Below are 27,145 nucleotides of genomic sequence, written 5' to 3' on the forward strand. Positions count from 1 at the left end.
ATATGTAATGAGGTCCATATTTATACACCATCTGTATACAGAATATTATCACACTGGCATGAAGGATTTCTGCTCCAGCGGCAGGGGTAAGCTCACATTTCTTTTTATAAATGTTCTTTGTAGCATGATTGAAACGTTATTTCATCTTAGTTTGTTTTCCTTACATGATTGCTATATGGACTTTTAAGTTTTTTCTTAGAGTTTTGTGTTAGATAAGGTACTTAAAGAAGACTCTTACATTAAGTTCTTTTTGTAATTCTATTGGGAACGTATATATAGCGAAACACTAAAAACTAGAATTCAATATAGGAATGACATTAAGGAAACGAATGTTCAAATAGAGAAACATTTCTCCCATACTTCACAGGGATATCTCGTGGTAGCTAGGGCGCTGATTAATAGAATTTTACGTGGGTCTGTCAAGTGGACAGGTATATCTTAACACGAGTGAAAAATTTTGGCTTGTCAACCAGAGGCTTGATTCTTTTTCTCCCATACTTAGTAAAAAAAGAAGATGAAATTCCTGTTTCGTTGCGCCATTATGCAGGAACGTCGTTATGCGTCAAAACTGATGACAATTACAACATGTATTGACTTTTTGTAGGTTAATACGACAAAATCTTAACCACCCGCGAAAGGTTAGCATATGGTATTAATTGGGTGAGATCGAACTATGCCTGATTTAACTATGGAATAATAATTTCTTACCTCCACCTATGACAACTGTGTTGCACTTAATTAATAGAATTCTGGATTAAGATCATCTTAGAAAGACCTTTTTAATGGACAGGAATATCACAACCTGAGTGTAAAATTTCGTCTGGTCAACACGAGGCTTAATTGCCGAGTGTTGGCAACTAAAATCGTACACGAGGGTTGAGATATCTTGTCCAACTGACTCATGTTTGGTTATTGTTTCTTGAAACTTTAACAAAGAGGGTGAAACCATTATTTAGAAGTGCTATCTTCTTGGAAATGTCGTAATAAGTCAAAAGCGATGACGTCGTCGGCAGTTGGCGTCGATCGAAAGTAATGATGACGTCACGTCATAATGTAGCGCGGGAATGCTGTTCTTTTCCTTAGCCAGTAAAACACAAACTTACCTTTTCTCTAGCAACTGCGAGACTAATATTTTTTCTCCATATCGAAGGCTAGAGAAGTTTGAGAAATCTAAGTTCGATAAACCTCGTGTTTAACAGCTTAAGAATCTTACTCCGAGGTTTGATATTGACCTTGTACCACTTTCAAGAGGGTTGATGCTTTTTGCTATTAACCCGTTCACTTTCTGATGTACAATGGATTTATTGTAAATATTATATAAATGCATAACAGCGTTGACGTTATGCATTGCTATACTATTGACGTTTATATAGTATTGTCGTTAGGTATTACAATTGTTTTGTGCATCCAGGATTTCTTTTTTTTTGTAAATGTAAATATCTATTACACGAGAAAAATCGGCAGTGTCTTTATCATATAGCAGTGAAAGAGGGAATCATTACTTTGTAGCATGAAATACACGTACTTTCTGTCGCGTTTTCAAATCATTTCACGGGAAGATTTCACAGTAATGCATAAAATACATTTTATTGCTTTAGATCCGTGGTTTCATAGCAACCACAACTACAACGAAAGTTTCTATATATCGACAGTATCATCTTACACAGTACGTCCATTACATGATAAACACTAGGAAAATAGGTGCGAAACCATTGCCAATGTTAAAGCAACGTTACTTTCGGATACAAAATAAGTACTGTAAAACTCTATCATTACGTACATATTATTTCGCGTCTTGAACGTTTTCAACATATTCAGAAATACATTAATTCGCGATGAAATGCTCTGGCTGACAATCGTGCATTCATATACTGATAATCAACTTTCTTTCGCGGCTTCTAATTTTCGCGATTTCTTTTTCAAAAGAAATTCGCGGATTTAAAAAGTTAATGGAATCTTCCGTCAATGTAAATGATGTAAACTTTATATCGCGGACATAAACTTTCGCGAATTTACTTAGATCGCAGAATTCGCGAATATAAATCGCACGCGAAAGAAAATTGGTTTACAGTATACGTGCCTTTCGAGAACTATTTGAATTCATGTACAAACGCTCTCGCGAAATTACGCGAAAATTAGTATCTCGCTTGAATAAAGTGGTTTGCAGTAAAAAGATGTAAATGAGTTGGCCGATATGTCACGAACCCTATATTAACAAGGTACCGAATGAGAAGGTGTTGAAAGATATGGACGTCATCTCTTGGATGTCTGGTTAGGGTCAGGGACCGTGAACAACACCACTTTTTCTGTCATTTATCGCTACTATTCCAACAACAGTAGTTCTATATTGCTTTGTCAGTTATCGATAAAACCTACTATATATAGTATAGACCTATACAAACGATGTATGATAGGTATTTTAAGGTTTAAACGCGCATGACATAAAGGTTATCTCAACTTAGTTTGAAACTTAAAGTTTTTGAAGAGAATACCCCTTTTTCATTTTTCGTGTGCGATAGCCTTTACGCTTGCCGTTGTAAAATGCTGTAAGCAAAGATGAAGTAAAATCTTTTGACACTAAATCGCGTCAAATGAAAAAAGTCACCACGAAAATAAGGATGTTTATAGTAAATACACCATAATGATGTCTTCAGTATCCATGGGTCAAAGTTATTTACAATTTGCAAGGCCGATATGGCCTAATATTTTGTTAAGATAGAACAGGCCTTGCTAAATATAAACATAAGATGCTTAATTAAGTTCATATCCTTTATATCCGTCATATCAAGCTATTTTTAGTATTCCCATTGATGAAGTAAAAGTAATTTTTGTTTTTATAGAAAATACACGACCGCGCGTGTAGATATCTTCCGGTTTTCAAGGTCCATCAGATAATCAGCAATTCATACCCAAAGCGTAGCTTACTGGTAAACATGTCATTCAAAGAGTATGCCTATTTCTCATAAGATTCCGTTTTGTATTGAAATAGGCAATTTGATAAGCGTATATATCATAGGGATAACATTGTTGAAGTGTTTGAAGCGTTAGACATTATTTTCATATCTTATGAGTCGTTCATATACAAATGTAGTTACATATGATAACACAAACTTGTTCAAATCTATATTACGCTAAAAGTGTTTTGTAGCAAACGTATTGAATTTACATTTTTTTTATTATCATGTATTTTTCATTTGTTTGCATCCCATTTATTTTTAGTCAATATCTGTGACGAAAGTTCCTTGATATGCAGAATTTGATTAAAGATTTATTTCAAATGACGTAAACTAAAAAGTAATATAATAATATTAATCTGATAGATTGATATTTCTGTTTTGCGTCACACCGATAGAATAAAGGTGCATTTTATGCTGTTTTCGTTGTTCTGAACTACCTGATAGTCAAGCATGCAAACAAGTATCATTCATTCTGTCCCAAGTATCTCTTAACATAACCTCCTGCAGTGTTTACTTTTCAACTTCCGCTTACCACATATTTCCGTTATTGCGTAGATGTATACTTCCGGTAACGTTGGTAGGTGTTTCAATGACTTATTATTATAGTTTTAACCATCATTAAATATATGATTTAGGCATGAAACACCTTAAACCTTTTGTTATTGTTATTGACAACACTATTTGTTCCCAACACGTTGTAATCTCACACTATGCTCTAACATTTCTGAATTATCAATACTTTATCACTCTAAATTCCAAAACTTACTATTCTAACTATCGCCAGATCATGTTATATTTTGAAAGGGCTTGCTTGCATTTTAGCTTTGTGGGAGTAAACAGTTGAACGATGCTTCAGATACTCTAGTTTCTACAGAGATGCAATAAATTTGAAGCGTTAACATATAAATTGAGTCCATAGAAAAGATTCGATTTGGCATTAAGGTTTTTTGGCTTAAATAAAAAAAATGGTTGAAACGTGACCTTTCAAGCGGAAATGATTTTACTGTTAAACAACTTGTCCATTATCTTAAATTGAAAAGCATTCACTATCCTATTTGTCGTATATATATATCTGGTCTAAGTGACGTGGATTCGCCAGGCCGCAATATGTCGGCACATCTAGAAGCATCTTTAATGTAGCTGTCACTTATTTATAATCAATTAGTCGAATATCTGCCTGCTTGCCATTACCACCTTTTAGGTAGTAATTGTAGATAATGGATATCTGTAGACAGGTGATACACAACGAAGGAAGATTGGGGGGACCACTTAACAACGTACACTCTTAATTCTTTAATGTTTCTAAACAGCTCAATATGTGTTAATTGTTGACACACGCTCAACTCACTGAAGAATCATGTAATCATATAGAAAGGATCTGACCACGAACGCCACGGAAAGGTGTTAGGAGAAATAGCCCACATTAGGTGTAACGATTTGTGTGCTGTATTCTAAAGGTCACATTGAAATTAACAAGTGACGAATATTGGTGTTTTTGAATGAATAAATTTGGATTAGAATTCGTGTCATCGCTTCATAATTTATCAGATTTTGAATTTATGTGTAGAATTAAAATTTCATGATAATGATGACGATTCAAATGAGGGCAATTGATTTTTCAAATTGAGCTTTAGAAGAGTTTAGATTTAGGATTTTTTTTGTATAGACATTTCAAAACAGGATATCTTTGTTGTAACGATTAAATATAAGCTAATTACCAATTATAAGACTTGAACTCGTACATATTTTGTTAATATATATTTGCTGTTTGCTTAATGCTTTCATGTTAAATGCCATTGTTGATATAATCTTTAATTTCGGAGGAAATCAAGAGAATAATAGAAAGGATCTGACCACGTACTCAAGGGAAAGGTTTTAGGAGAAATATACTTTATTAGTGTAAAAATATGTGTACTATATGCTAAAGGTCACAATATTGATCGAAATTATTAAGTGGTTGGTAAAACATTTACAAAATAAACAGTTCAATCTCAAATTACATATTAAAACCAACCACTCAAATGCATAATTCACACCAGAATGATACATTTACACGGTACGGAGGAGTGCAAAATGATGCAAATGAGCGGTTTTCGGAAATAGATGTGATTTCTACTTTTAATTTCATTTTTTTCATAAACTGATTATCTAACAAAATACTTATTTGTTTTTTTATTTGTATTGCTAGTTTTTAGTTTCACTATCTGTTGCAGACTTTTGTCATGCGCTTATAATCTTTATGTAGCCTGTAACAGACATGTTACAGATGTATCCTCTTACAAAAAGTCTTCCTGAAAAGCCTTTGCATGAATACGTAGTTTTGTCCGATGTTTTGGTTTTATCTCATTCACCCTTGAAGACATACTTAGGCTCTTCGAAATCAAAGACTAGACCATTCCATTATGAAGTGTCAGGGGCGAATGCCTTACCGAATTATGTTGGTGTTGCAAAAACATCAGCGATATTCCAATGTTACTTAACTGCAAGAGGTTAAAAGTAGAAATACCTTATTTAATAGTCCAACGCAAAAAACGATTTGCTATGTACACACTAATGTCTTCCGAACAACTTAAGTCAAACATGATATTGGTTGTTAACGTTATGAGGTAGTCTACCAGATCGCTTCAAGGTCAATTATCTATATTAATGGGGGGACATTTAGGCTAATTCTATTTCTGAAAAAAAAACCCCAACAAATTCAACATTTTTAAAGGTTAACTATTTTGGGTAATTGTTTTTATTAATGAAAGCCAAAGTAAAACAATGAACAATAATAAATAAATAAAATAGAAAAGAATAAAAGGGAGATGGAAGTTTGAAACTATATTTGAAAATCTAATAAATATCATGCACATATAAAAACTATCCAGTTATCAGGAAGTTGCTTCAAAATAATAATCTTTGAAGACGTTACAGTGGATGTAACAGAATCTGTGACTAGATGATCGATATTGGTTTTGGATTGCTATGGCGTGCGAGAAACAAATTTTGTGTTATCTTTAAATTTGATTAAAACTTCAGGACTGGACTAACAAAATGTCTATGGTAATTTTTACCAAATCTTGTTCAGGAAGTATAACGTCTTATCAAATTTTCACCTGATGTATGCGTTCCTATGAACAAGATTTCATTACCCATAGTTCTTTAATTTCATCGCGTGACCAGATTCTTCATATACGGCGACACCATCTGAATGCAGAGTTGTGATGTTGTAAACAACAAAAAACGAACCTATCTTTGTTGTACATTTCAGAAGTACACGAGATAAAAATGTTTTAAAGACATTGCAAATTTATCTTGCAGACTTGAATCTGATTAATTCTTACATATTGGACAAGTATAACATAATAGAGAGCTATTATCACTTATTGTATTGTTGTAGAAACAGACCGGAATGCCTTCCATTGTCATGGTAATCAGAATTGATTGACAGTAGTCTGGCTTAACAAAACAAAGTTGGAAAGAACCCATTGCCTTAGAGCAGAAAGCAATTCATACAACAGATATACCAGTATGTTAAAGGGACCCAATAGAAAATGACACTATGCTCATATGAGTCGATTTCTCTTAGTGACTGTTTATCTTTATCTTCGTTTTTGGCTTACTTGAATAGTTTCCAGAACCAAGATAAGTCCCCACTAGACACTGGCCGTCTAAGGCAGCAGCTCTAGTCATTGCCATCCAGGCAAGCAACTTTATCATTATATATGTTCATGGAAAACAAGATTGATCATATCATATATTTTTCTGTATTCCGATATCCATAGAAAACTGTGACCAATATTACATGAGATAGATTGTTTTGACTTTTTATGATCAATAGACCGATTGAGAAAGACGCTTGATCCTGCCACCTGGCCAAAACACACAGTCCATTAATCCCTACATCCCGGAAATCAGAAGTTTAACTCGCCCGTTGTTAGTATTATGTGACATTGTGGTAACCCTCGATACTCCAGGGGTTACTATCATTGACGAGTATCGAGGATGCTTTGTATTCGTGTGTGTTTAAAGGCGAATGTCATATACAAGAATTTAAGTGATACAGGAAGGTCATTTTGATATGACATTATTCTTTTGTCCATTTAAATTTCGCATTTTCTTTCTAAACCATTGTTAACCAGTGTTAAAATTTCAATAACGATTCCTATTCCCATGCTTATGCAATAAAATATCATATCCATCCATTTCGATCAAATCAAATAGAAAAGAAAAATTTGTCTGACAGGGAAATGGAAATGCCGTTTTGACAGATTGTGTTTCGGCTAATGGCATTGCCTTTCTGCCAAATGTAACTAACGTCTAGAAGAGTTATGTGATTGCATCGAAAACAAAAATTTAAACGTAAATTTCAGTGACGAGCTGTGTCTAACGCCGTTATATCTAATCTACATGGGCCAGATAGAAGACAACTGTATACTAGACACCATGGTATTTTTTGTTACCTAAGAGAGGATTAAAGCTTTGTTTATGAATATTGTCTATGTCACCGGTAAGATTAATAGCTTATTTATGTAGGTAAAAGATTACCAATCAGACGGCAAAGTGGTCATCGTTTGAGACGTAATGGAAAATACTCTGCTTAAACGTATAGCATTGCAAGCACCACTGACATAGCTATCTACTACAATATTCTGTCTAACACAAGGTTAATCATCGATGTTATGGTACGAACTTGGCGGGCAAATACATTTGTTAATCGTAAGCGATTATTAGTAACGTGTTTTGCGTGATTTTATAGTAATTTACTGTTCTTTAAAAGGCAAATAATTTGATAGTTGCCAATTTTTTGGTGTTTTTATGGTTAATATGTTGACTTGTTATAAAGGAAATGAAAGTTTTACCGTTTTTTTTTCTGGTGACAGTTCTCGGTAAATGAATCCATACAACCTCCCCATCCTTTTTAAATAACCATTTACGTTGTAATTACATTTATTCATAGGCCTGACGTCATATTTGGTGACGTCATAATGATATCAATGGCATAACTGACTAATGAATATTCGGAAAGAACTCGCGGCGCGTTTTTGTGAAATGAATGACGCCAAGCTTAGGCATTTGGCGAAAACAATTATTTGTTTAGTTTAGTCTTATACGAATGCAATGAAGCACAGTGATGAATATGTCGTCTGTAGTGTTGCAAAGCTGCCTCTTTGTTTCGGTAGCGTAAGTTGACTTAACACAGGAAACCCAACACAGTATTCTAATTCAGCCATTCCCTTTTCTGGGGGACACTAGTTCCGCTTGTAATCAAAATGCAAATGTGTGAATACAGTTATGCAGCTCTCTTTCCGTTTATGTAAAGCAGGATAGGGTTAAACCGACTCCGTGTTCTTTGGTTGCTGATGTCGGAGGATCCATGCGACTGATGTAATCAAATAGTAAAGGAAATGTTGTTTTGTGTAAATTACAAATAAGGTTACAACCAAATCGATAAGTTATCGACCTTGTTATAAAAACAGCTGAACAGATCTGGCTGAACATTTATACAGGGTATTTATGTCTGGATATACAATGTACATGTATAAAACATTACGCACGTACTCTGTATTATCATCATTGTACCATTACCGTAAGTCTTGGTTATCCACAATGACGTGCCAAGCCTGCTCTCGCTGATCAGAAATACATAGCAGTGTTACATTGACACTCACCGTTTCTGATTACTTGATTTAAGATAATTCCATCCGCTAATATGTATGTACCAATTATAACTGTTCCTACAAAAAATAAATTAATAGGAAAACAGGGACCAAACATTTGAAGCATTTTTGTTTTTCTGATTACATTTTAGGAAGGGCATGCGAAAAACAAGATTATTACTGTGGTAAATTGTATATTTAATGATAATAAAAGCACGTTTCTTGATCGCAACGCACCAAAACCAGAGTCACTGTGATAATTGTACAAGCAATCGACAATATCTATAAGGATATTTTTATTACCAGACTAACGTAATTAACCTGGCTGCAAAATGAGCCTCCATCCATTTACATTTGCTTTCAAAGAACGAGGCTAACAATCAGTGTATATAACCCTTTGATCTTGAAATCAAAGACAATACCGAATCTTCAAAGTAAATATCTGCCGCTCACATTAATGAAATTGCAACTAGATTTAAATTCCAATATATCTAGCATTTAGAATTTGTGGACACTTATTGGCATACCCAATACTTATACGTTCCTCCCACATCCCTCTACACCTTATTGTTATACTATTTACATTTTCTTCTCTTACAGAAACTTCTAGGATGCGGCTAACACTGTGTCTCTTTCTATGCGTCTCCTACATTACAGCTGATGGTAAGTAAACTCTTCACCATTCACTATACACTTGATGATCTATGTCATACCAAGTAATCTTGTCGCCATCCTCGATACACCAGGGGTCACTATCGTTATATCCACCCCTTGCATATTCCGATAGTAAAACTGAAGGCAGTTCTGATGAAAACAATCTGACGAATATCATCCCTGCAGTTACTTCCTTTGAACATCACAGAGACGGCGACGCCCAACTGTATTGTCACCGTCAAAACAGTATACTGTTATTGGGTGACAGTGACACCCTACTGTAAAGTCACCGTCAAACACAGTATACTGTTATCAAACTCTTTTGATGTACATCAAAGAATCAAACTACCTGTCTCATCTGTTGTCCGGAATATCGATAATGTATTTCCGCAAGTTTTGTTATTATAGTATATTCATAATTAAATGAAAAACGTAAAACGTGCTTTATACTCTTACATGCATAATGATATCAGAGATCATCTTATCATTTTATGTGACTAGGCTATAAGGCATTGTCCACTTAACAGTTTAATGGGTGCATTTAACTCAAAGGTACAATAGAAATTACCTGGATGTAAAAACTGGTGCAATAGAAGTTGGCTGAATATATCAACTTAAAAGTGCAATAGAACTTGTTTGGATGTAAAAACTTAAAGGTGCAATATAATAATCTGAATGTAAATTTCGAAACAAAACACTCCGTGAAAAAAAGTTTGTATTTACAAGTTGGCGTGTATTTAGTCAGTGAAATGAAAATAAAATGCAAAGGCTTCAAAGATTTAAAAAAAACAACTATTGCCTTTCTACCGTTGTGTTATATCATGCAAACAAATTAATCATGTGAAGCTTAAATTGCAACCACAACTCAATTATTCAAATTGAATGGGGGCGAAAAAGATCAAAACCATGTAAAACTGTTCACTCTGAACATATCGATTTCATGAAAACGGTTGGTTGATCCAATTTCATATAATCTCTATTAGAAGCATCAAATACCAAACAAGATTTTTATGTTTCTTAAGTAATGACATTTTCATATGAATTGTATTCATTGAATGATGTTCAATGCTATACATTTAAAGTGGATTCACACAATTTTCAAACAATGAAATTTAAAAAATAGTGGCGTAAATGCTTAAATATAATGGGTATTACACATACCGTATGGCCGGGCAATATCGCGGGTTGATATTATTGCGATTTCATAGGAAATTGCAATGGTCAGGAAAAATTGACCCGCGAAAAATTTAGAAGTTTTGATATACCCATACAGCCACATTTTAAAAGCGATTGATTCAAAAATGCTATATCGCTTACAAATGATATTTTTTCTCTGCCAAAAACATGAATGGACAAATCAGTATTTTTCTCCAGCTGCAAAAGTTACTTACCTGACACCATTGCCACTATTGAAAAGTTTGAGCTTTTTCTTTTACTCAAAGATAAACATATGACAAATAATTAATAAAGGGCCCTACATAAAGGGCGTAAGATTATACCTGCTGCATCTATCGCATGGTCGAAAAAAGTGATTAAATTTAGGATATTATCTTTTCTCTTCTTCCTAAAGTACCCTTTTTCTTCCTAACGTCTCCTTTGACACCGCCTCACTTTTGGCCTTTGGTTGAGCGTTCGCCCCTGTAAAGTAGGCCCTGGGTTCTATCCCCAGGCCGAGACACACCAAAGTCTATCAAAGTAGTAGTTTATAAGCTCCTGCTTAGCGCTCAATATACCGGGAGTGGGACGACTGGTTCGCCCGTATTCCGTATAATGTGACCGGGTTGGGTGTGTTTGTATGCTTCAGTGATTTAGCACTATAAAAAAGGTAATAGTTCTAATATACAAGAAGACACAACATGAATATACCGCAGTATTCCAAAACACACACCTGGTACTACATACACACTAAACACCGCTTACATGGGAGGCCGTCCTTACATGACCCTAGCTGTTAATAGGACGTTAATGAATTAATTAATCAAACAAACAAACAAACAAACCCGAAATAAATCCAAGCCACTATGCCCTATATGGAATAAAGTATGACGCCTTAGGCATTTGACGAAAACACTTATTTGCGAATGCACCAAAAGCAAAATGATTTATTTTTTACGTATTTTTGTCTTAATTAGACATATATTTTCACGATTAAATATCAGTTATTTTGTTGCGTATGCTTTGTCGGCGGTGTGGCCTTTTTGATTTTCTCGTTTCTGGTTGAAATCGCGAACATTTTGACCTACCAAACTAACTAACTCTATAGTAGATGCTATATCATTACACCTGCTCAGGTGATTATCATTTGTTTTAGTTACATGATACATATAGATACATATAAAGTTAACCGAGAAAACAATGCTGTATTTGTATTGTATTTGCAATGAGTTTGCTTTATGTCTTATAAAATGACAAAACACTATTGAAATATCACAATGCAGTACATAATTGAATTTCCATCAGTACGGTTCATGTTTTTCCTGAATGAATTGATAAAGAGACAAATTATCGACAAATGAGGTAGCGTGATCGAACTCACTATGGAATTCCTATAATAAAAAGTAGAGCAAAATTTATACCGTTTATAATTAACTCCTTGAATACTAGTAGGTATTTTGATAGTAATCCTAATATAACAAGAAAGTACACGTTGTATATCACAAGGAGTGTCTGTATAAAGATTTCTTACGTTGCCTAAAAAGAATCGTGCGGAGTGCAATGAATGCAGCCAAATTGTCTGGATAAATCACTTGTTTGGATTCAAGATATTCCTTAATTATATTGTAAAGTAGCAGCATATTTGCTGAAGTTTATCTGATTTTTTATGGATATAAAATTTACATATAAATTGAGGTCCGATTAATTTATTTCGTGTCTACAAATTCCCCCAAAACCTGCTTAGAGCCCCAATTTGCATAAGAAAACCCGATTTGTTCCTATTTCCAAGCATGATTAGTTTCGTACATGCTTTCCTCTTAGCACGAAATCGCATGCTGAATATATTCAATTCAGATCTAATAAGCTCGGTCGCATAAGGTTATATAAAAGACCTGAATGTTTATAAACGTTTTCAACAACACACCCAAGAAACATCATAACAATACCATACATTTGACTCGCCGTTGCTAGAGACAACCAGGCTAATAGGACGTCATACAATGTATATATAGTCTAGGGATAAGAAATTGTGGCAGGTCGTTGACTCAAAACTGTATTGTTACTGGTATCTAAAACACTTCAACTAAAAAAACATCGGACATTCGATAATCCTGATACTTTCATTTATAGCCAAAACCGTCCGGTTTGTGAATTTTCTGGACTACCGAATTCCATTTACACATTTATCAAATCTGTTGACATTCTCCTTTTATCTGCCATTACGTTATGGTTATAACAATTGTTATGGACACATAATTTTGTAAAAGGAATAGCCAGCCTAACGAAAGACACACTATATAATTTGGCTATGTGTGTAGAGGATTGAGCCCCGAATATAGTTGTAAAGTGACCACTCGCTTGGCTTGTTAGTTATGCATTTCCAAAACAAAAGATAGTTTCTGACAGGTAAATAACCCTGAGTTACAATTTAATAAATTTGGAAAATCAGGTTGAGATTTAGGTTCAAAATATCTAATGAAATAATGAATAAATAAAAACATTTGAATTTCACGATTTTCACTGCAGAATGTACCTTATTTAAAAATGGCTACCCTGGTGGGATTTGAGCTGAATTATCCGTCTTTCTCCTTAGTGTTATATTGAAAACCTATACTTTAGTTATATAACTCAATAATTAATCGAAATTCAGTAGATTTAATAGCAATAGATCCCCAAACAAAAGCACTGGTCGTATTGATTGGTTTCCATTAGAGGATTGATCAGACTTGTATTACATCAGTATGTTGAATGTACCATATAATGTATCATTCCACGAATGTGTCGAACTCATAAAGATATTTGTCTTATCTCCGGAAAACAAACTCCCGGATCATTTGGCTAACTAAATCTAATATATAAATAATGCTTTATCAGTATCATGGCCAATGATCCTGTAGTTTACCGGAACTGTCAATGAACGGTCAATAAAAGTCAGTTATAATAATAGCATGATTGGAATGCCAATCAATCGGCATTATGTAACTAAAGCAGCTATGTATACAATGTTGTGTAAGGGCAGTGATAGACATCAAGCATCGTCATCTGTCATAATCCATAGATTATACTAGAGAAAAAGACAATATATATTGTATTTAGAGTCCTGATGCCTAAAACGATTCCGTCTAGCAAAGCGTTTGACATCAATCAGTGAATACATTATTTTAAGTTATCGTGCTGCTATCGATCATACATCTCTTCGTTTTAACGGAATAATGTCGGACAAAGTCATAATATTATCAAATACAGTCAAACCTTTCAATATATATATCACCCATGTTATGAAGACAACGTTGTGTACAGCCAGAGGTTAAATGATTTCAAATTAGTCGTTTTAGACCAAAAGTAATTGAATAAAGTAGGTTGTCTTTATACAAAAGTGGTCAATTTTAGATCATTTCACAAAATTTACACAATTTATTTATGGCATAAATAACATAGGATAGCTGTTATAAAGGTTTTTGCTCACACTGAGCCCTAATAGTAAAACCCTGTTGACAATATAATGTTTCCAATGCATTGTTTCGCATAATCTCTGATGCTTAAAGGTCCCGATTTAGATTTAAGGGTTCCAGAGAGAGAAAAATGGCGTTGATTAAGATGTTGTATTAAAAATGATCAGTAAATTAAGATTAATTGTTTTCTTAATTGCTTCATCAGATATTGACATAAATTATGCTCTTGACATCGCGTACAAAGCCGCCGTAAATGGGTGATAAATACTAATTTTAAACCAAACTACGTGTAATGTTGCCGTCAAATCTATTATAAATCATAGTATCGTCCATAGAATTAAGATGATTGTATTGTTTATTGAGTGTTGACTTGTTGATCAATTGTTCGTATAAATCGATCATAAATTGTGATTACGTTGTCAGCTCTGCCAAACATAAAGGTGTAAATGGTCTCATGAATTTAATGAATGGCCCTTTCACTAGCAATACCGTAACACTATCGATCTCTGTCTGAATTTCGAAACAAATCGACACAGGTTTGGTAATACAGAGCAACTGAAAAAATGAGAAATATAACAAAAAAAATCATCAAATTGCATGATCATAGTTATATGCCATAATTATATGATATCGTCAAGTAATGTCAAATTATGTAAAAAAAAAAATCTTCATTTAGAAAATCTCTAAACAACATAAGCAAATGGAGGCGTAATGTCGGTATATATATATTTTCTCCTCTAGGTGTATATGGTCAATGTGGTTAAAGATTAGGCAGCTATTGAAGTTGCGCAGTACTTAACCATATATGCACATTTCTATTACTTGGTTTTTCAATGCACGATATGAACGATACCCTTACATAATATTCAGAGAAGATGCCGTTAATAGCAATATGCATTACTGACAACAAATATACAAAGAAGAAATATAGTGCTGCGAATTAGAACTCGTATAAATGAAGTACTCCTGCATAACAGATCCATGATAAGGATATGTCATACAATATGATATCGCCATTGGATTAATTATACCATTTATATAATAGGTAACGGAGTGAAATTACACTGATCATTAAAACCATTTAAGGAAGTATTACTACAAAACGATGAGAATATGACAGATCATGAGAATATTACAAATCATGAGAATTCGCCATTCAATGATGTCATACATGATTGGGAAAAGCGATGACCACAAACCTCGCCTTTAAGCAATAAAGTGCGATTAGACACTCGTTAGGGATGTTTACACAGTCCAGCTAAAATTACCGGACAATGGCTTACACAGACTTAACGGAGATGTTCGTTAAAACACAGGAAGATACTGGACAAGCGTATGGTCAAGCGACAGGCGGATCAAAGGCGATCGGCAGTCATTAGAATATATTAACGACGGCAGCGACAAAGAGTAAGCATGACTGGAGACAATGTACTTGTTAGTTCGTTCTCGGGAGTTTTTATTGAAGCATGTAAAGTGGAATGACATTAGCATCGTATTGATACAGAGTATGGTTATCTTAACGTTTTATTGGTAGCGGTTGTAGATACATGTAATCTAATTTCTAATATTTCCACTTTCCCCGTATTTTTATCAATGTGTGTATTCTTGGCTTTAACCGATTCTACCAAATTGATTTAAAATCTTACCATTTTTATCCAACAACAAAATCGAATTCTGCATTATATCATGCTGCCAGCTGTGAACAAACCAAACTAATAATAATGCTTTGGCGTCATAGAAGTGTCGGACGAGCTTACAAGCATGCACCACTAACATCGAAAATCTATTCGTAACCTCTCGGGATTCTAATGACCCCGTATTGTGCGGAGATCCCTCAGATTGTTCCAGACTTATTACAAGGTTTACAAAACACTATTTGTATTCAATGAATATATTAAACGCTTGAAGATAACGCCTCGCGGATAGGCAATCATTTCATCAGTGATGGATATACATATTGTAATTACATTGATCAAGGTCAAAGCTCCCATTATTTATTTTATTTGTTGGTAGGGATGGTGCTTAGTGAATTACATTAAGGGCGTCTATCGTATTGCACATTATTCTCTGGTTTAATCTTGTAGTAAACACGGCTTTAAAGAACAAAGGTTTTCGCATTGAGACTTTGTTGTATGTTTGTCTCAAGATGTTCGCCTTCATGCGAGTTCATTGTTTCGAAAAAGATTATTGAATACCATCATCCTGGACTACACTCCGCTGTACAATAATATGTCTAGATTTACTTAATTTCCAATGCAGTGATAGATTCCCCGCAAAATAAGTATAGATACAAAGCTTATTATTACAAAACTTGCAAATACCATCTTGAATGACTCAGATTTTGTATTTCCGAACAGCTCTGGGATACTATTCTAAAGCAATAATTTCTTCCAAATAGACACATACATTGCCCGAAGTAAAAAAAAAAAAAAAAAAAAAAAAAAAAAACAGGTGGGGTAATAATCACCTAAGGACGTTACCTTCCACGCGGACCTGTTAAACACGAAACTGTGATCATCGCATTGTTGTGTCAAGCCTACAGCAGCAACCAGTTAATGTCTGTAGATGTGAAAATTATATCTAAATTCAGATTAAAAATGATGTTTCTAAACAAATTGTTATATAAATCATGTACATCAAATAGAAAGCAACTGTTTTGTTTTGTTCTGAGAGCTGTGTGAGCGCATTACGTTTTCGTGTGTTTTTGTTTGTTTGAATTAGCCAATTTAAACTTAAAAGAATCTGCGATGCGTTCAACTTAGGTGAAAGAGGTATACTGTTGATACTGATTTTTTTCTCTTAAATATCATTTATAACTCTGTCAAATTTTCAGACACTAGTTTTGAACAAAAAGGAATAGTGAAAAGTCCAAAATGTAACACACTTTAACCACATTACCACTACTACCTCGTAGATAAAATCGCATTTTATTAATATTCAGACTCATTTTGTACAAACGAAAATATTAAATAGCATTTCTACGTGCCAAGGGCAGGTTGTAATTATTTCACATATAAACATGGCAGATCAATCGGATGGCCGGAGACCACATATCGAACCGTATTATGTATCATCTTCAGTGTAGCCCACACGATATACAATACTGTGGAATAAAACCGTGATAAATTGTTTTCCATTTACCACGCCTCCACGTCCTGTATCTAACAAGTTGTGTTCGAAAGAAATTTCATCTTTCCTGCGGGAAAAACTTTAGTCCCCTGCCGGTGAACCGGATGGCGGCCACATTGTTTGTCTCCGTGTGTCCATCCTTCTGTCTTTTTGTCTGTCTGTTTGTCCGTCCGGATGTTGGTTTCCAGACGGATCAATGAACTTTGTGGAAACATACAACGGTAGCTTCTAAAGGAGTTACCACAGCTTAGAATTGAATATCGGGTCTAAAAAACAACTGCAAAGATAATTGTAAATTTCAAAACGTACACTGTGATACCCATGTGAAGATCGGCAGGGGACACCTACTTATATTGCTTCAGCAATACTCAAACGGATTGTTGTATCTATTTTGCAGAAAATGAAACTTATTATCATTTTCTGAGTTGTTCTAAATTTATACATTAAATAGCACTCGATAGCGAAAATTTGCTATATTTTGATAATAGTACTAAAAGTATACATTATGTATCTGACAAAAGCTTACTTTTGATATATCTTAATTTACAAACACAGCGTGTAATTGTCAGATAAACAGGAAAAGAATTTTATCATTAAAATAAAATGACAAAAAGATTGCACCCATGTGATCTATTTCATATTCTAGTATTTCATACTCATAGATTGCTAAATCCAAGGCAATGCGGAGTTTCAAGTTTCAAGAAACAGACAAAAAAGGAGAAATTGTTTAAAGAAGAATAGAAAATATGAGACCCGATATTATGCAGAATCTGTTGTTCTGAATTCAGAGAGTAAAGTTGTTGTTTGGCACAACTACAAGACCTGGTTTTCGTTGCCCTCGCTAATGGTTTCTGAAGGGTTATAAATTGGCGATGAATAGGTAATATTTATGTCGGAAGTAATATCATATTCGCTGATTTAGATTCGTTTGGGCAAAAATCAATACTGCAAAACTATCTCAATATACAAATAAGTGTACTTTGGTTTTTTTTTGCTCCTCTCCTCAATTTAGGTATAGGAACGTCAGTTTTTAGACATACATATTTCTGGATGTTATGTACTTTCGCATTATATTTGCTCTGGGAAAACAGCAGGAAAACCAAGTTATTCAGTGTTCAGTTACGACCTTCTTCAATTGATGTTTTATCAGAAAAAAAATGTCTTATAAAGTCGCATATAAGTACTGCTAGGTAATGCAGTGGTGATAATATACAAAGTTGTTAGATTCCTCGTTGCGCTTTTATTTAAAAGTTTGCAGGCATTCTGTTTTAAGGTTTGGACCTTTCATTATTCAACTACACAATAACAAGACACTTAGCTCATGTTCGCGATCATTCAAACACACGATACTGTTTTCATTCGTTTTTGAACTCTTTGATTAATACCTTACGCTAAACCGTGATTAATGTTTATGCCTTTGAAATTCGAACGCTTTTTATTTTCCGAAAGCAATTTCTCGGACCATTATTGACGATATTGATGCCGATGGGTCTTGCTGTTTCCACTTGAGTTTCTCTTGTAGAAGCATGTTGGCGCCTTCTCGAAATGTTCGTAGTTGACAAAAATATTACAACGAAGCTTGCTAGAATTGAATTTCTTCTTTGAAGGAAAAGTATTATTTATATGTAGGATTTATAATGTAGGTAAAGCTATAGTTAGTTGCATTGTTTCCATATGATTATAAGCAGTCTTTCTCATGTAACCTTTGTTTCCGAAACTATTTTGCCAATGAAAAACGAAGAAAGCCTGAGATACAGTTAATTTTCTATCTAAAAGCATACACACATCGCTACATCCAATATATTTATGGTCTCATTTCTGTCATCAGAACAGACCTAATCTGAACAGGCAATTGATAGAATCGGAATTCTTACTGTTATTCGGATTGATTGTATGATTATTGTCGGAACGATTTATTCTTCATTTTGACTTCCATTCCATTAGATGCAAATGGTCTGGCATGACTTACATATGTAGCTATTCACATCCATGTTAATTACTAAGGACTCCATGTAGTAAATTCCCTAGCTCATAACAGTACATAATGTATTTTATATCACTCTGATTTGATATCGTCGGCAAACGACCCTTTAACAATAGTTTATCATTGTTATGATATGGTAATAATTTGTGTGGTCATGTGATGTTGTTAATGAGTCATGAATGACAAATTCTATGGATATACAATCACATGAACCCCTTGTCTGTCGATGATACTATATAAGTACTTTTGTATTAGCGCTAACATCGATGTACGATATTGATGCTTTCTCATCTCGTCATAAGGTCAATAATGATAGAAAGTTTAGCACTACATGTAAATGCCGTATTTACCATAGGAAAGGCTGAAATATTGCATGATGATATGTGACTCTTACGCCGTCATAAACACTTTCAAAACAGAAACACTCGTCATTACGACGTCAGAAACCATTGCTGACGTATGATGTGTGCCCCTACGTAATTTAGTACATTACGTAATAGAATATTGGATTCTGATTAGCTACACACATAGGTACTACGCTGAAATAGTGCCTTCATCTCTGGGCACTCCGGGGAGTGGCGCGAAATTGAACATGAATCTATTGTGACGTCACTATTACATAACGTCATTGTACAAATAACGCTGTCACAGACCAAGACGTCAAAATGGTGCAGAGACTGTGATATATGGGTAAAGGAAACAAGCTGTTTTGGTAGAGAGGAGATTAGTTACTGAGTTTATGACATAGGATCTCGTCGAAAATAAAGATAACGTTGCACAATATCGCTTGAAATAGTTTAATTATAATGTGATAAATAAAGCGGCGAATACTTTAGAAATGTTGGAGCCATGTGCTCATGCCATTACGGCCCAGTTGAAATGGCACCATTGTCTCATATTATTCTCTTCTGATAAGATACAATATTCTAAGGCATACGGTTTGAGCACTTTTCCATCATAAGGACTTTGGATAGGGCACTATTCCATCTCTCGGCAAAACCATTAGGCACTATTCCATCCCTCAAACATACAATTAGCCCTTTGGCTCGGGAACTATTCCATCCCTCGACAATATCATAAGACCTGCGGCTCGGACACTATTTAATCCCTCGCAAATACCACGAGGCCTTCGTCTCGGGCACTATTCCATTCCTCGCAAATACCAAGAGGCCTTCGGCTCGAGCACTATTCCATCCCTCGCAAAGCCAACTTGATGCTGTAACGCGATACAGGATAAAAGAATCTGATCATGAATTATAGCCTATGGGGTTTTAAACAAGAATATCAGTTTCATAAATCATTATATAATTCCTTAACATCGTCGCTGGGATAACTCAGACTAGTTTTAGTTTCCTTAGAAGACTAAAACACTTTCATTTTATACACCTTTGTATTCATTTAAAAATGACATATCTTTTAACAGTTATATAGCAATTGAAACATACGCAAGTTGCGTCATCTCATCCATAGTCGAGATCAACTGAAAAAATAAGTCATCATTATTTTGGATTTAAAAAAAAATTCTATAAGACATCAACATTTTGATAATGTTACTTTAGAATATAAAAAATGAATTACAAGTTATTATCAGATGAGATCGCTGGTCATTTATATTACCGTAAAGTCGGTTATTTAAGATGGTCAAAATTTTCGCGCCTATATCTAAAACTGAGAAAAATAAATCTTAGCTACTTTGTAACAAAATGGGCCGATATTTAGTATGTAACACTAAGTAACACTAAAGTACATTTGATACAGTCAGTACACATGGGAAAGCAAAAAAAAACAATAGATTGATAGGTATAGATCTGTGATAGTCAGAAGCAGCAGTGTTGCCTTGCGCGGTATCACGTAGTCTGTCATTTTGGGAGATGATACCCAAGATGAGCAAGGCGGAATCTGACTTGCAGTTTATCAAAGCGGTCAGCGGTACAGCCAACATGATAACGCAGCAAAGCGTAACGTTTAACTTAGATGGGGATTAGATATTTTGGGACGCACGTGCCTTTTTAATATATTCATAAAGGGGCGTGGAGCAGTAGGTGTAAGGTTGATAGATATACTGGGGATTGAGGGAGTTGAGAGAGAGACTCCAGGATGTAGGCCACAAGGCAAAATCTCCCGGACGGGAGATCCGAGGGTTAGGAAGTGGAGCATGCAAACAATATGTAATACACAACGCGAAGTACTAATAAGATAACTTTTAACTAAATACCAAGTGTATGTGTTGTGTAACAACTTTTAATTTTCACGATCTGTGTATCAAGGTACTCGCTGATAATATTTTCGCGATCATAGTAACGTCCCACTCAATCGCGAAAATATCATTTTCTCGAAAATAACCGGTATTCGAAAAAGAATACACCAGTATCCACCACATTATCTTCACTGGAGTTTGGGAAATAGAATATAGATAAATAAGTTTTATTTACGAGTATTTCTTGCTTTTAGGGGTTGGGGAATACCGTATAGCCGGTTTTTGTCATGGACCAAAATTTTCACGATTTGATCTAAAAAAGAGAAAATTATATGTTAGCAATTATAAATTTTCGCGATATCCATTTAAGGGTAGATATGATTCTGTATTTCAATATTTTGCGGATCATATTTTGCGATCATAGCAATGTTTCGCAAAATCGCGAAAATATCATCCCCGCGAAAACAACCGGTTAATACTGTATCTTATTGAAATGGTATTTTTTCACTTCCATTGTTATCCCACAATCCTACAAGGGCGAAATAGGATGGCAAAATATGTATTTGCTTTATTAGCTGTGTTTCCAGTACTTAAATAATGATTTCTGTTGCAAACGTTTGCCGAAGTGTCTGAATCAAAGATGACCTTCGACATTGATAACGTATAGATCTGATGTATATGACCACATTATATAATTAACCCGTGAACAAATAGATACCGGCGGTAATATTTAGTGTTATGATTTCAGATATTTGGCATTTAAGTTAAATCATTTCAGTGTTGCCAAACAGTTGCAAAGAATGTGGAGGGAATAATGGTTTCAGTAAAGTGTATGGTAAACATGTATCTGATAATCTAATGTAGAGGTTTACATTAACCGGTGTAACTATGATTTCAGAAACTTTGAGATTAAATTAGATATCAGCGTTGCCAAAGGGATAGGAAAAAGGGCTGTTTCGAATAAAAATTAAATGTAAGATAATTGCTTTCTGATATGTCTGAGTTACTTCCCTTCGATTCACCTCGTTAGTATTGACGGAATGAAACGAAGTACATACATGTAAGTAACTTTGATTGTGGTCTAACGAAAATTAGTCTGCGTTATTTTTTCAAATTTAGTGATTTTCCTGTACATCATATTAATACATTAACAAACAAAACATGCTTTTATCAAGTATTTAATATGTTTTTTTTCTGTTTTTAGTTTCAGGATACTATGACGAAACAGAGAAGTCACCCGGGAACCAAGCTCTAAATTACCCAGGAGGAACAGATGGAAATGGTGACGAAGAGCCATATATTTTTCAAGAAAGTCCATACGATGATTTGGACATAGAAACCGGAAATCAAGGCAAAGATGACGACATAAATGCATATGGATACCCTGAAGGTAAACACTCCGAGAGACAAGGATATGACAATTCGGAAGAACAATATTTAAACATTGGTGAACCTGAGGCGGATGGAATATCGGCCGATAAAAAGTTTGTGTTTAGAGGCGGAAGGCATCAATTCGGAAAAAGACCATTCGTGTTCGGAAGTGGAGGCTACTTTGGGAAAAGAGAGGACAATGACGATGATGATGAAGATGATACAAATACCGTGATAGAAAAGCGACCCTTTGTTCTAGGAGGGGGATACAAATTCGGTAAAAGAGATTCTGGTGCGGATGAAGAGGAAACACTACAGAAGAGACCTTTTGTTTTTGGAAGTGGATATAAGTTTGGTAAACGAGACACGGATGAGGGTTATGTACAAAAACGGCCATTTGTTCTAGGCGGCGGCTACAAGTTCGGGAAGCGTCCATTTGTACTAGGTGGTGGTTATAGACTTGGAAAGCGTGACACATCCGACGAAGAAACTGATATGAGAAAAAGATATTTTGTACTAGGTGGGGGCTATAAATTCGGCAAAGGGCCATATGTGCTAGGTTCTGGATATAAATTTGGAAAAAGGGGGAGTGATGACGAAATGCAAAAACGGCCATTTGTTTTAGGGGGCGGATACAAATTCGGGAAAAGGTTTTTCGTTATGCGAGGTGGGCATTTATTTGGAAAACGTGACATGTCCGAGGGTGAAAGTGAGAATGATATTGAGAAAAGACCGTTTGTTTTAGGGGGTGGGTATAAATTTGGTAAACGTCCCTTTGTCTTTGGCAGTGGATATAAATTTGGAAAGCGAGGCATGGATGAATTTGAAGATGAAGCAGAAGTAGAAAAGCGTCCTTTTGTTCTCGGCGGAGGTTATAGATTCGGGAAACGCCCGTTTGTTATGCAGGGTGGTTACAAATTCGGCAAACGCGATTTTAATACGGATGATGAAGAAATTGAAAAACGACCGTTTATACTTGGGAGTGGATACAAATTTGGTAAGCGCGAATCCCAAGCAGATGTGGAAAAAAGACCTTTTGTATTTGGCGGAGGGTATAAATTCGGAAAACGTCCGTTTGTTTTTGGAAGCGGGTATAAATTCGGCAAACGGGCAGACATTGAAGAGAGCGAAGTAGACAAACGTCCTTTTGTGCTAGGCGGGGGTTATAAATTCGGCAAACGAGCAGACATTGAAGGGAGCGAAGTAGACAAACGTCCTTTTGTGTTAGGCGGGGGTTATACATTCGGCAAACGTTCAGATATAGAAGAAGGAGAAATAGATAAGCGTCCATTTGTGCTGGGAGGGGGTTACAAATTTGGCAAACGGCCTTTTGTATTATCTGGGGGGTATAAATTTGGAAAGCGTTCAGATATGAAAGACGACGAAGAAATAGAAAAGCGGCCATTTGTGCTTGGAGGGGGTTACAAATTTGGCAAGCGGCCTTTTGTTTTATCTAGTGGGTATAAATTTGGAAAACGAGAAATGCAATTAACTGAAAGAGACATGGATACCATAGACGAAATTAGAAAGCGTCCATTTATGTTGGGATCAAATAACAATTTGGGAAAATTTTTGTAAGGTAGATTGTTTAAAATCGGCAAACGTGATGCGGAAATGACAGATTTCGAGGCTCAAGAAATGAATGATGAACTCCACAAAAAAGATCTTAGCAAACAGCCATCCATCCGTGACACAAGGTCCAGACATTCGGGTTTGGAGTATGATCGCGATTTTACTCAGGGTCACGAATCTCACATCCAAAAAAGATCTCTCCTGGAAGACTGGTCCATAATGTAGAGCTGTTAAGTTCCAGATTACTGTCAACGGACTAAAAATCGCGGCGAATTAATGTTGCGGTTTAGAGTAATCCCGGATAATGTAAAAGGTTGCAAACTGCATACTTCTTTAAAACTTTCGAAAAAAACGCGATAGCCATAACAACTAGTCATAAGTCTATTTTTGTAAAGAAAAAATATATACATAATGATGAGAGAAAAAGATGTTAGAAAGGAAATAAAATACTTTTTCTATTCTCATCGTGGATTATCCACGTAATCCGCATACACTGTGTTGCATTATGATAAATGTAGCGTAGTGGAGTTTGACACTGTGGTTTCCAGGGGTGATCTACACTGAATGTTAGAAAAAATGGTTTATATATCCATGAATATACATAAAACATGTCATAGCGACCACTTAGTCTAAAACATCTATGTCAGATTTATGTACAGCTCAGATAGATCAGGACAATACATGCTGCTTTAAACAGACAATGGTTCGTCTATTGACCATGAATGCCAAAGACATGGGCGTCTTTGTGAAGCACATGTCAGTGGCGATGCACCGCGCTTTTGTACTAGACGAAGGAGACAAAAAACCTGTCGAACACACGTTTATATATATATGAAGTGAGCTGGAAGTGTATTGGCAGACATTGTGATATCATTTTCTCTCGAGAGGTCCGAGTTTGGCACTGATGAATAGAATTTTTGTAGTGTCAGACGGTGACGAAATAAGGATTGTCGTTGCTGTGGAAACATCATTGAGATCAAGTTATCATTACTATTATAGTGTATGAAATGTTTAAGATTGATAATCTTGTCATTCGTTAACGCACGCATAAGTGTAATTATTTGAGATGTGTTGTTGTTGAAATAAGGTATGTAATTCTGTCAACCCTGAAGACACATTTAGGCTATTCAAAATCATATACTAGACCAGTCCAGTATGCAATTTCAGGGGTGTACGAGTTAAAAGTTGGGTGACTAAGGTTGTAACACTGTATTAATTCAGTTACGAATTTTTGTTACGATTCATTAATTTGATCATAGAGTGTTTATTAATATTGTGCGGTTATCCATGGTTTCATTACGTGCTCTAATCTTCTGAAATCGATGATCAAGATATAAGAGAAAATATATTTTTCTTTTAATATATTGAAAACATTATTGTTTGACGCTGGAAATTGGTTTATAAGATCATTATCAGAAAATTATTATTTTAGTGTTTTTAATTGGAATTTATTCTTCAAGATAATAATACTGATGATATTTGAGTTACATGTACAAATGTAAACGTTTTCCAGAGTAAACATCTATGGGGAAGCATGCCTCTAATTTAACAATAATACTTTTAAAAGTATGTATATACATTTTGTGTATATGAAAATCGTTATGAATGTTACTTTGCTCATTAAACATTCAGTTTCTAATTATTTTTAATTAGTTTTCTGTTCTGTATTTACATATTACAGAGTTATCAGTCCTTGCGGGTTAGTATTGATTGTGACGTCATGTATTTGAGAGCGTAACGTCATACTTTACTGGGTAAACGACGTGAATTTCGCTCACAAAAATGACGTCACAATGGAACCTACCTTCAAGGGAGGTAACTCTTAAAGGCCCACTACCTTTCCGGAGCAAAATATAAAGATTTCTTTAAAACATTAATTATCTCAGAAAATATATACCGATGGCCTAAGATGAGGTTACAACACCAAACATATGCTAAATTTCCTGCGTAATATATGATAACAATGGGGAGTCATTTCGCTGTTTTACCGTCTGCCGCAGTGATAGTCAACTACCGCGCGGTATTTAGGACGACGGGGAAATCATAAGACGACCCGCGTTATGAAAATTAACATTTTATTTATTTTAATTAAATTGTTTAGGAGGTGATAATAAGTGTAGTATTAACGTTAAGTTAATAACTTTTGCCACTCGACAAAATTATTAATCTCGCTTTACATTCCCATTTTAAAAATCAAAAACCGTTTCGGAAAGGTAGTGGGCCTTTAAAATTCAAAGACGGAATACACTCCACATGTAAACTGTCTTAATATACGTTTTGTGTTGAGTTTTACTTGATAAATAATTTGTGGTCTTTTAGACCTGTGAATTAGACTACATGTTTAGTTATTGTCAATATTAGTTTGACTCTTCGGTGCAGTATTGCATAGAAAATTGTTCAATGTATGTTTTGCGCTCAATTGCGTTATTTTTGGATGGATAGAAATGGGTTCATGAGTATTTTTGATATTCGTTTTTTTCCTATAAACTTAGATAATTGAAATGCAGGACTAATATTAGATGAAATATCCTTAGGTACTTTCTCACGTGGTTTTGAAGATTTTCAAACATTTGGGAAGATTTTGACAAATTTAAAGTCAACTTTAATCTGGTTTGTTCAGTAATTAAATTCACTTCATTTTTCTTCGGATTTATACTGGTTAGAATCGTACTGGGTGTAATATACCAATACAGATATTCTGCACAGGCCGATAGAGTACTTAAGAAGAATAGAGTATTTTTTAAAACAAAAACAAATCGTCCTTTTTTTTTCGTGTAAATGTTATCAATAAAATATCTTGCCAAACTGTGTCGTTTATTGTGTTGTAAATCTTTGTGACAAAAATGGTTTTTAGGCAACAGTTTCTTCATATGAACTAGGATCTTAAATTATGAAACTAGTTTTGGCTCGACGAGTTTAAGTTGTGACCAGGTACTCACATGTGACAGATCCGAAAGTTAAAGACTAATGTGGTGCTATGTTAATGAAGAAATCGAGAAGAACAAATGTTTGAAATGGGAGGAAGAATACGT

At 34.8% G+C, this 27,145-nt stretch overlaps 1 protein-coding gene across 1 annotated transcript; it reads left to right on the forward strand.

The window, feature by feature from the left end:
• On the forward strand, window positions 1–26,921 carry LOC138331705 (uncharacterized). The gene is made up of 3 exons (XM_069279452.1): window positions 1–86; window positions 9,200–9,262; window positions 22,375–26,921. The coding sequence occupies exons 1-3, from the start codon at window positions 8–10 to the stop codon at window positions 24,117–24,119; spliced, it is 1,887 nt and encodes a 628-aa protein (XP_069135553.1). The 5' UTR covers window positions 1–7; the 3' UTR covers window positions 24,120–26,921.
• The last annotated feature ends 224 nt before the right edge of the window (window positions 26,922–27,145 follow it).

The sequence above is a fragment of the Argopecten irradians genome, chromosome 9 (genome assembly GCF_041381155.1).
Source record: "Argopecten irradians isolate NY chromosome 9, Ai_NY, whole genome shotgun sequence".
NCBI classification, from domain to species: Eukaryota; Metazoa; Mollusca; class Bivalvia; order Pectinida; family Pectinidae; genus Argopecten; species Argopecten irradians.

Bases quoted from the DNA above. Each gene is read 5' to 3' on its own strand.
- LOC138331705 (XM_069279452.1), top strand. From the start codon at position 8: ATGAGGTCCATATTTATACACCATCTGTATACAGAATATTATCACACT. The intron at 87-9,199 runs GTAAGCTCACAT...CTTCTCTTACAG, and splicing joins TTTCTGCTCCAGCGGCAGGG to AAACTTCTAGGATGCGGCTA. The intron at 9,263-22,374 runs GTAAGTAAACTC...TTCTGTTTTTAG, and splicing joins CTCCTACATTACAGCTGATG to TTTCAGGATACTATGACGAA.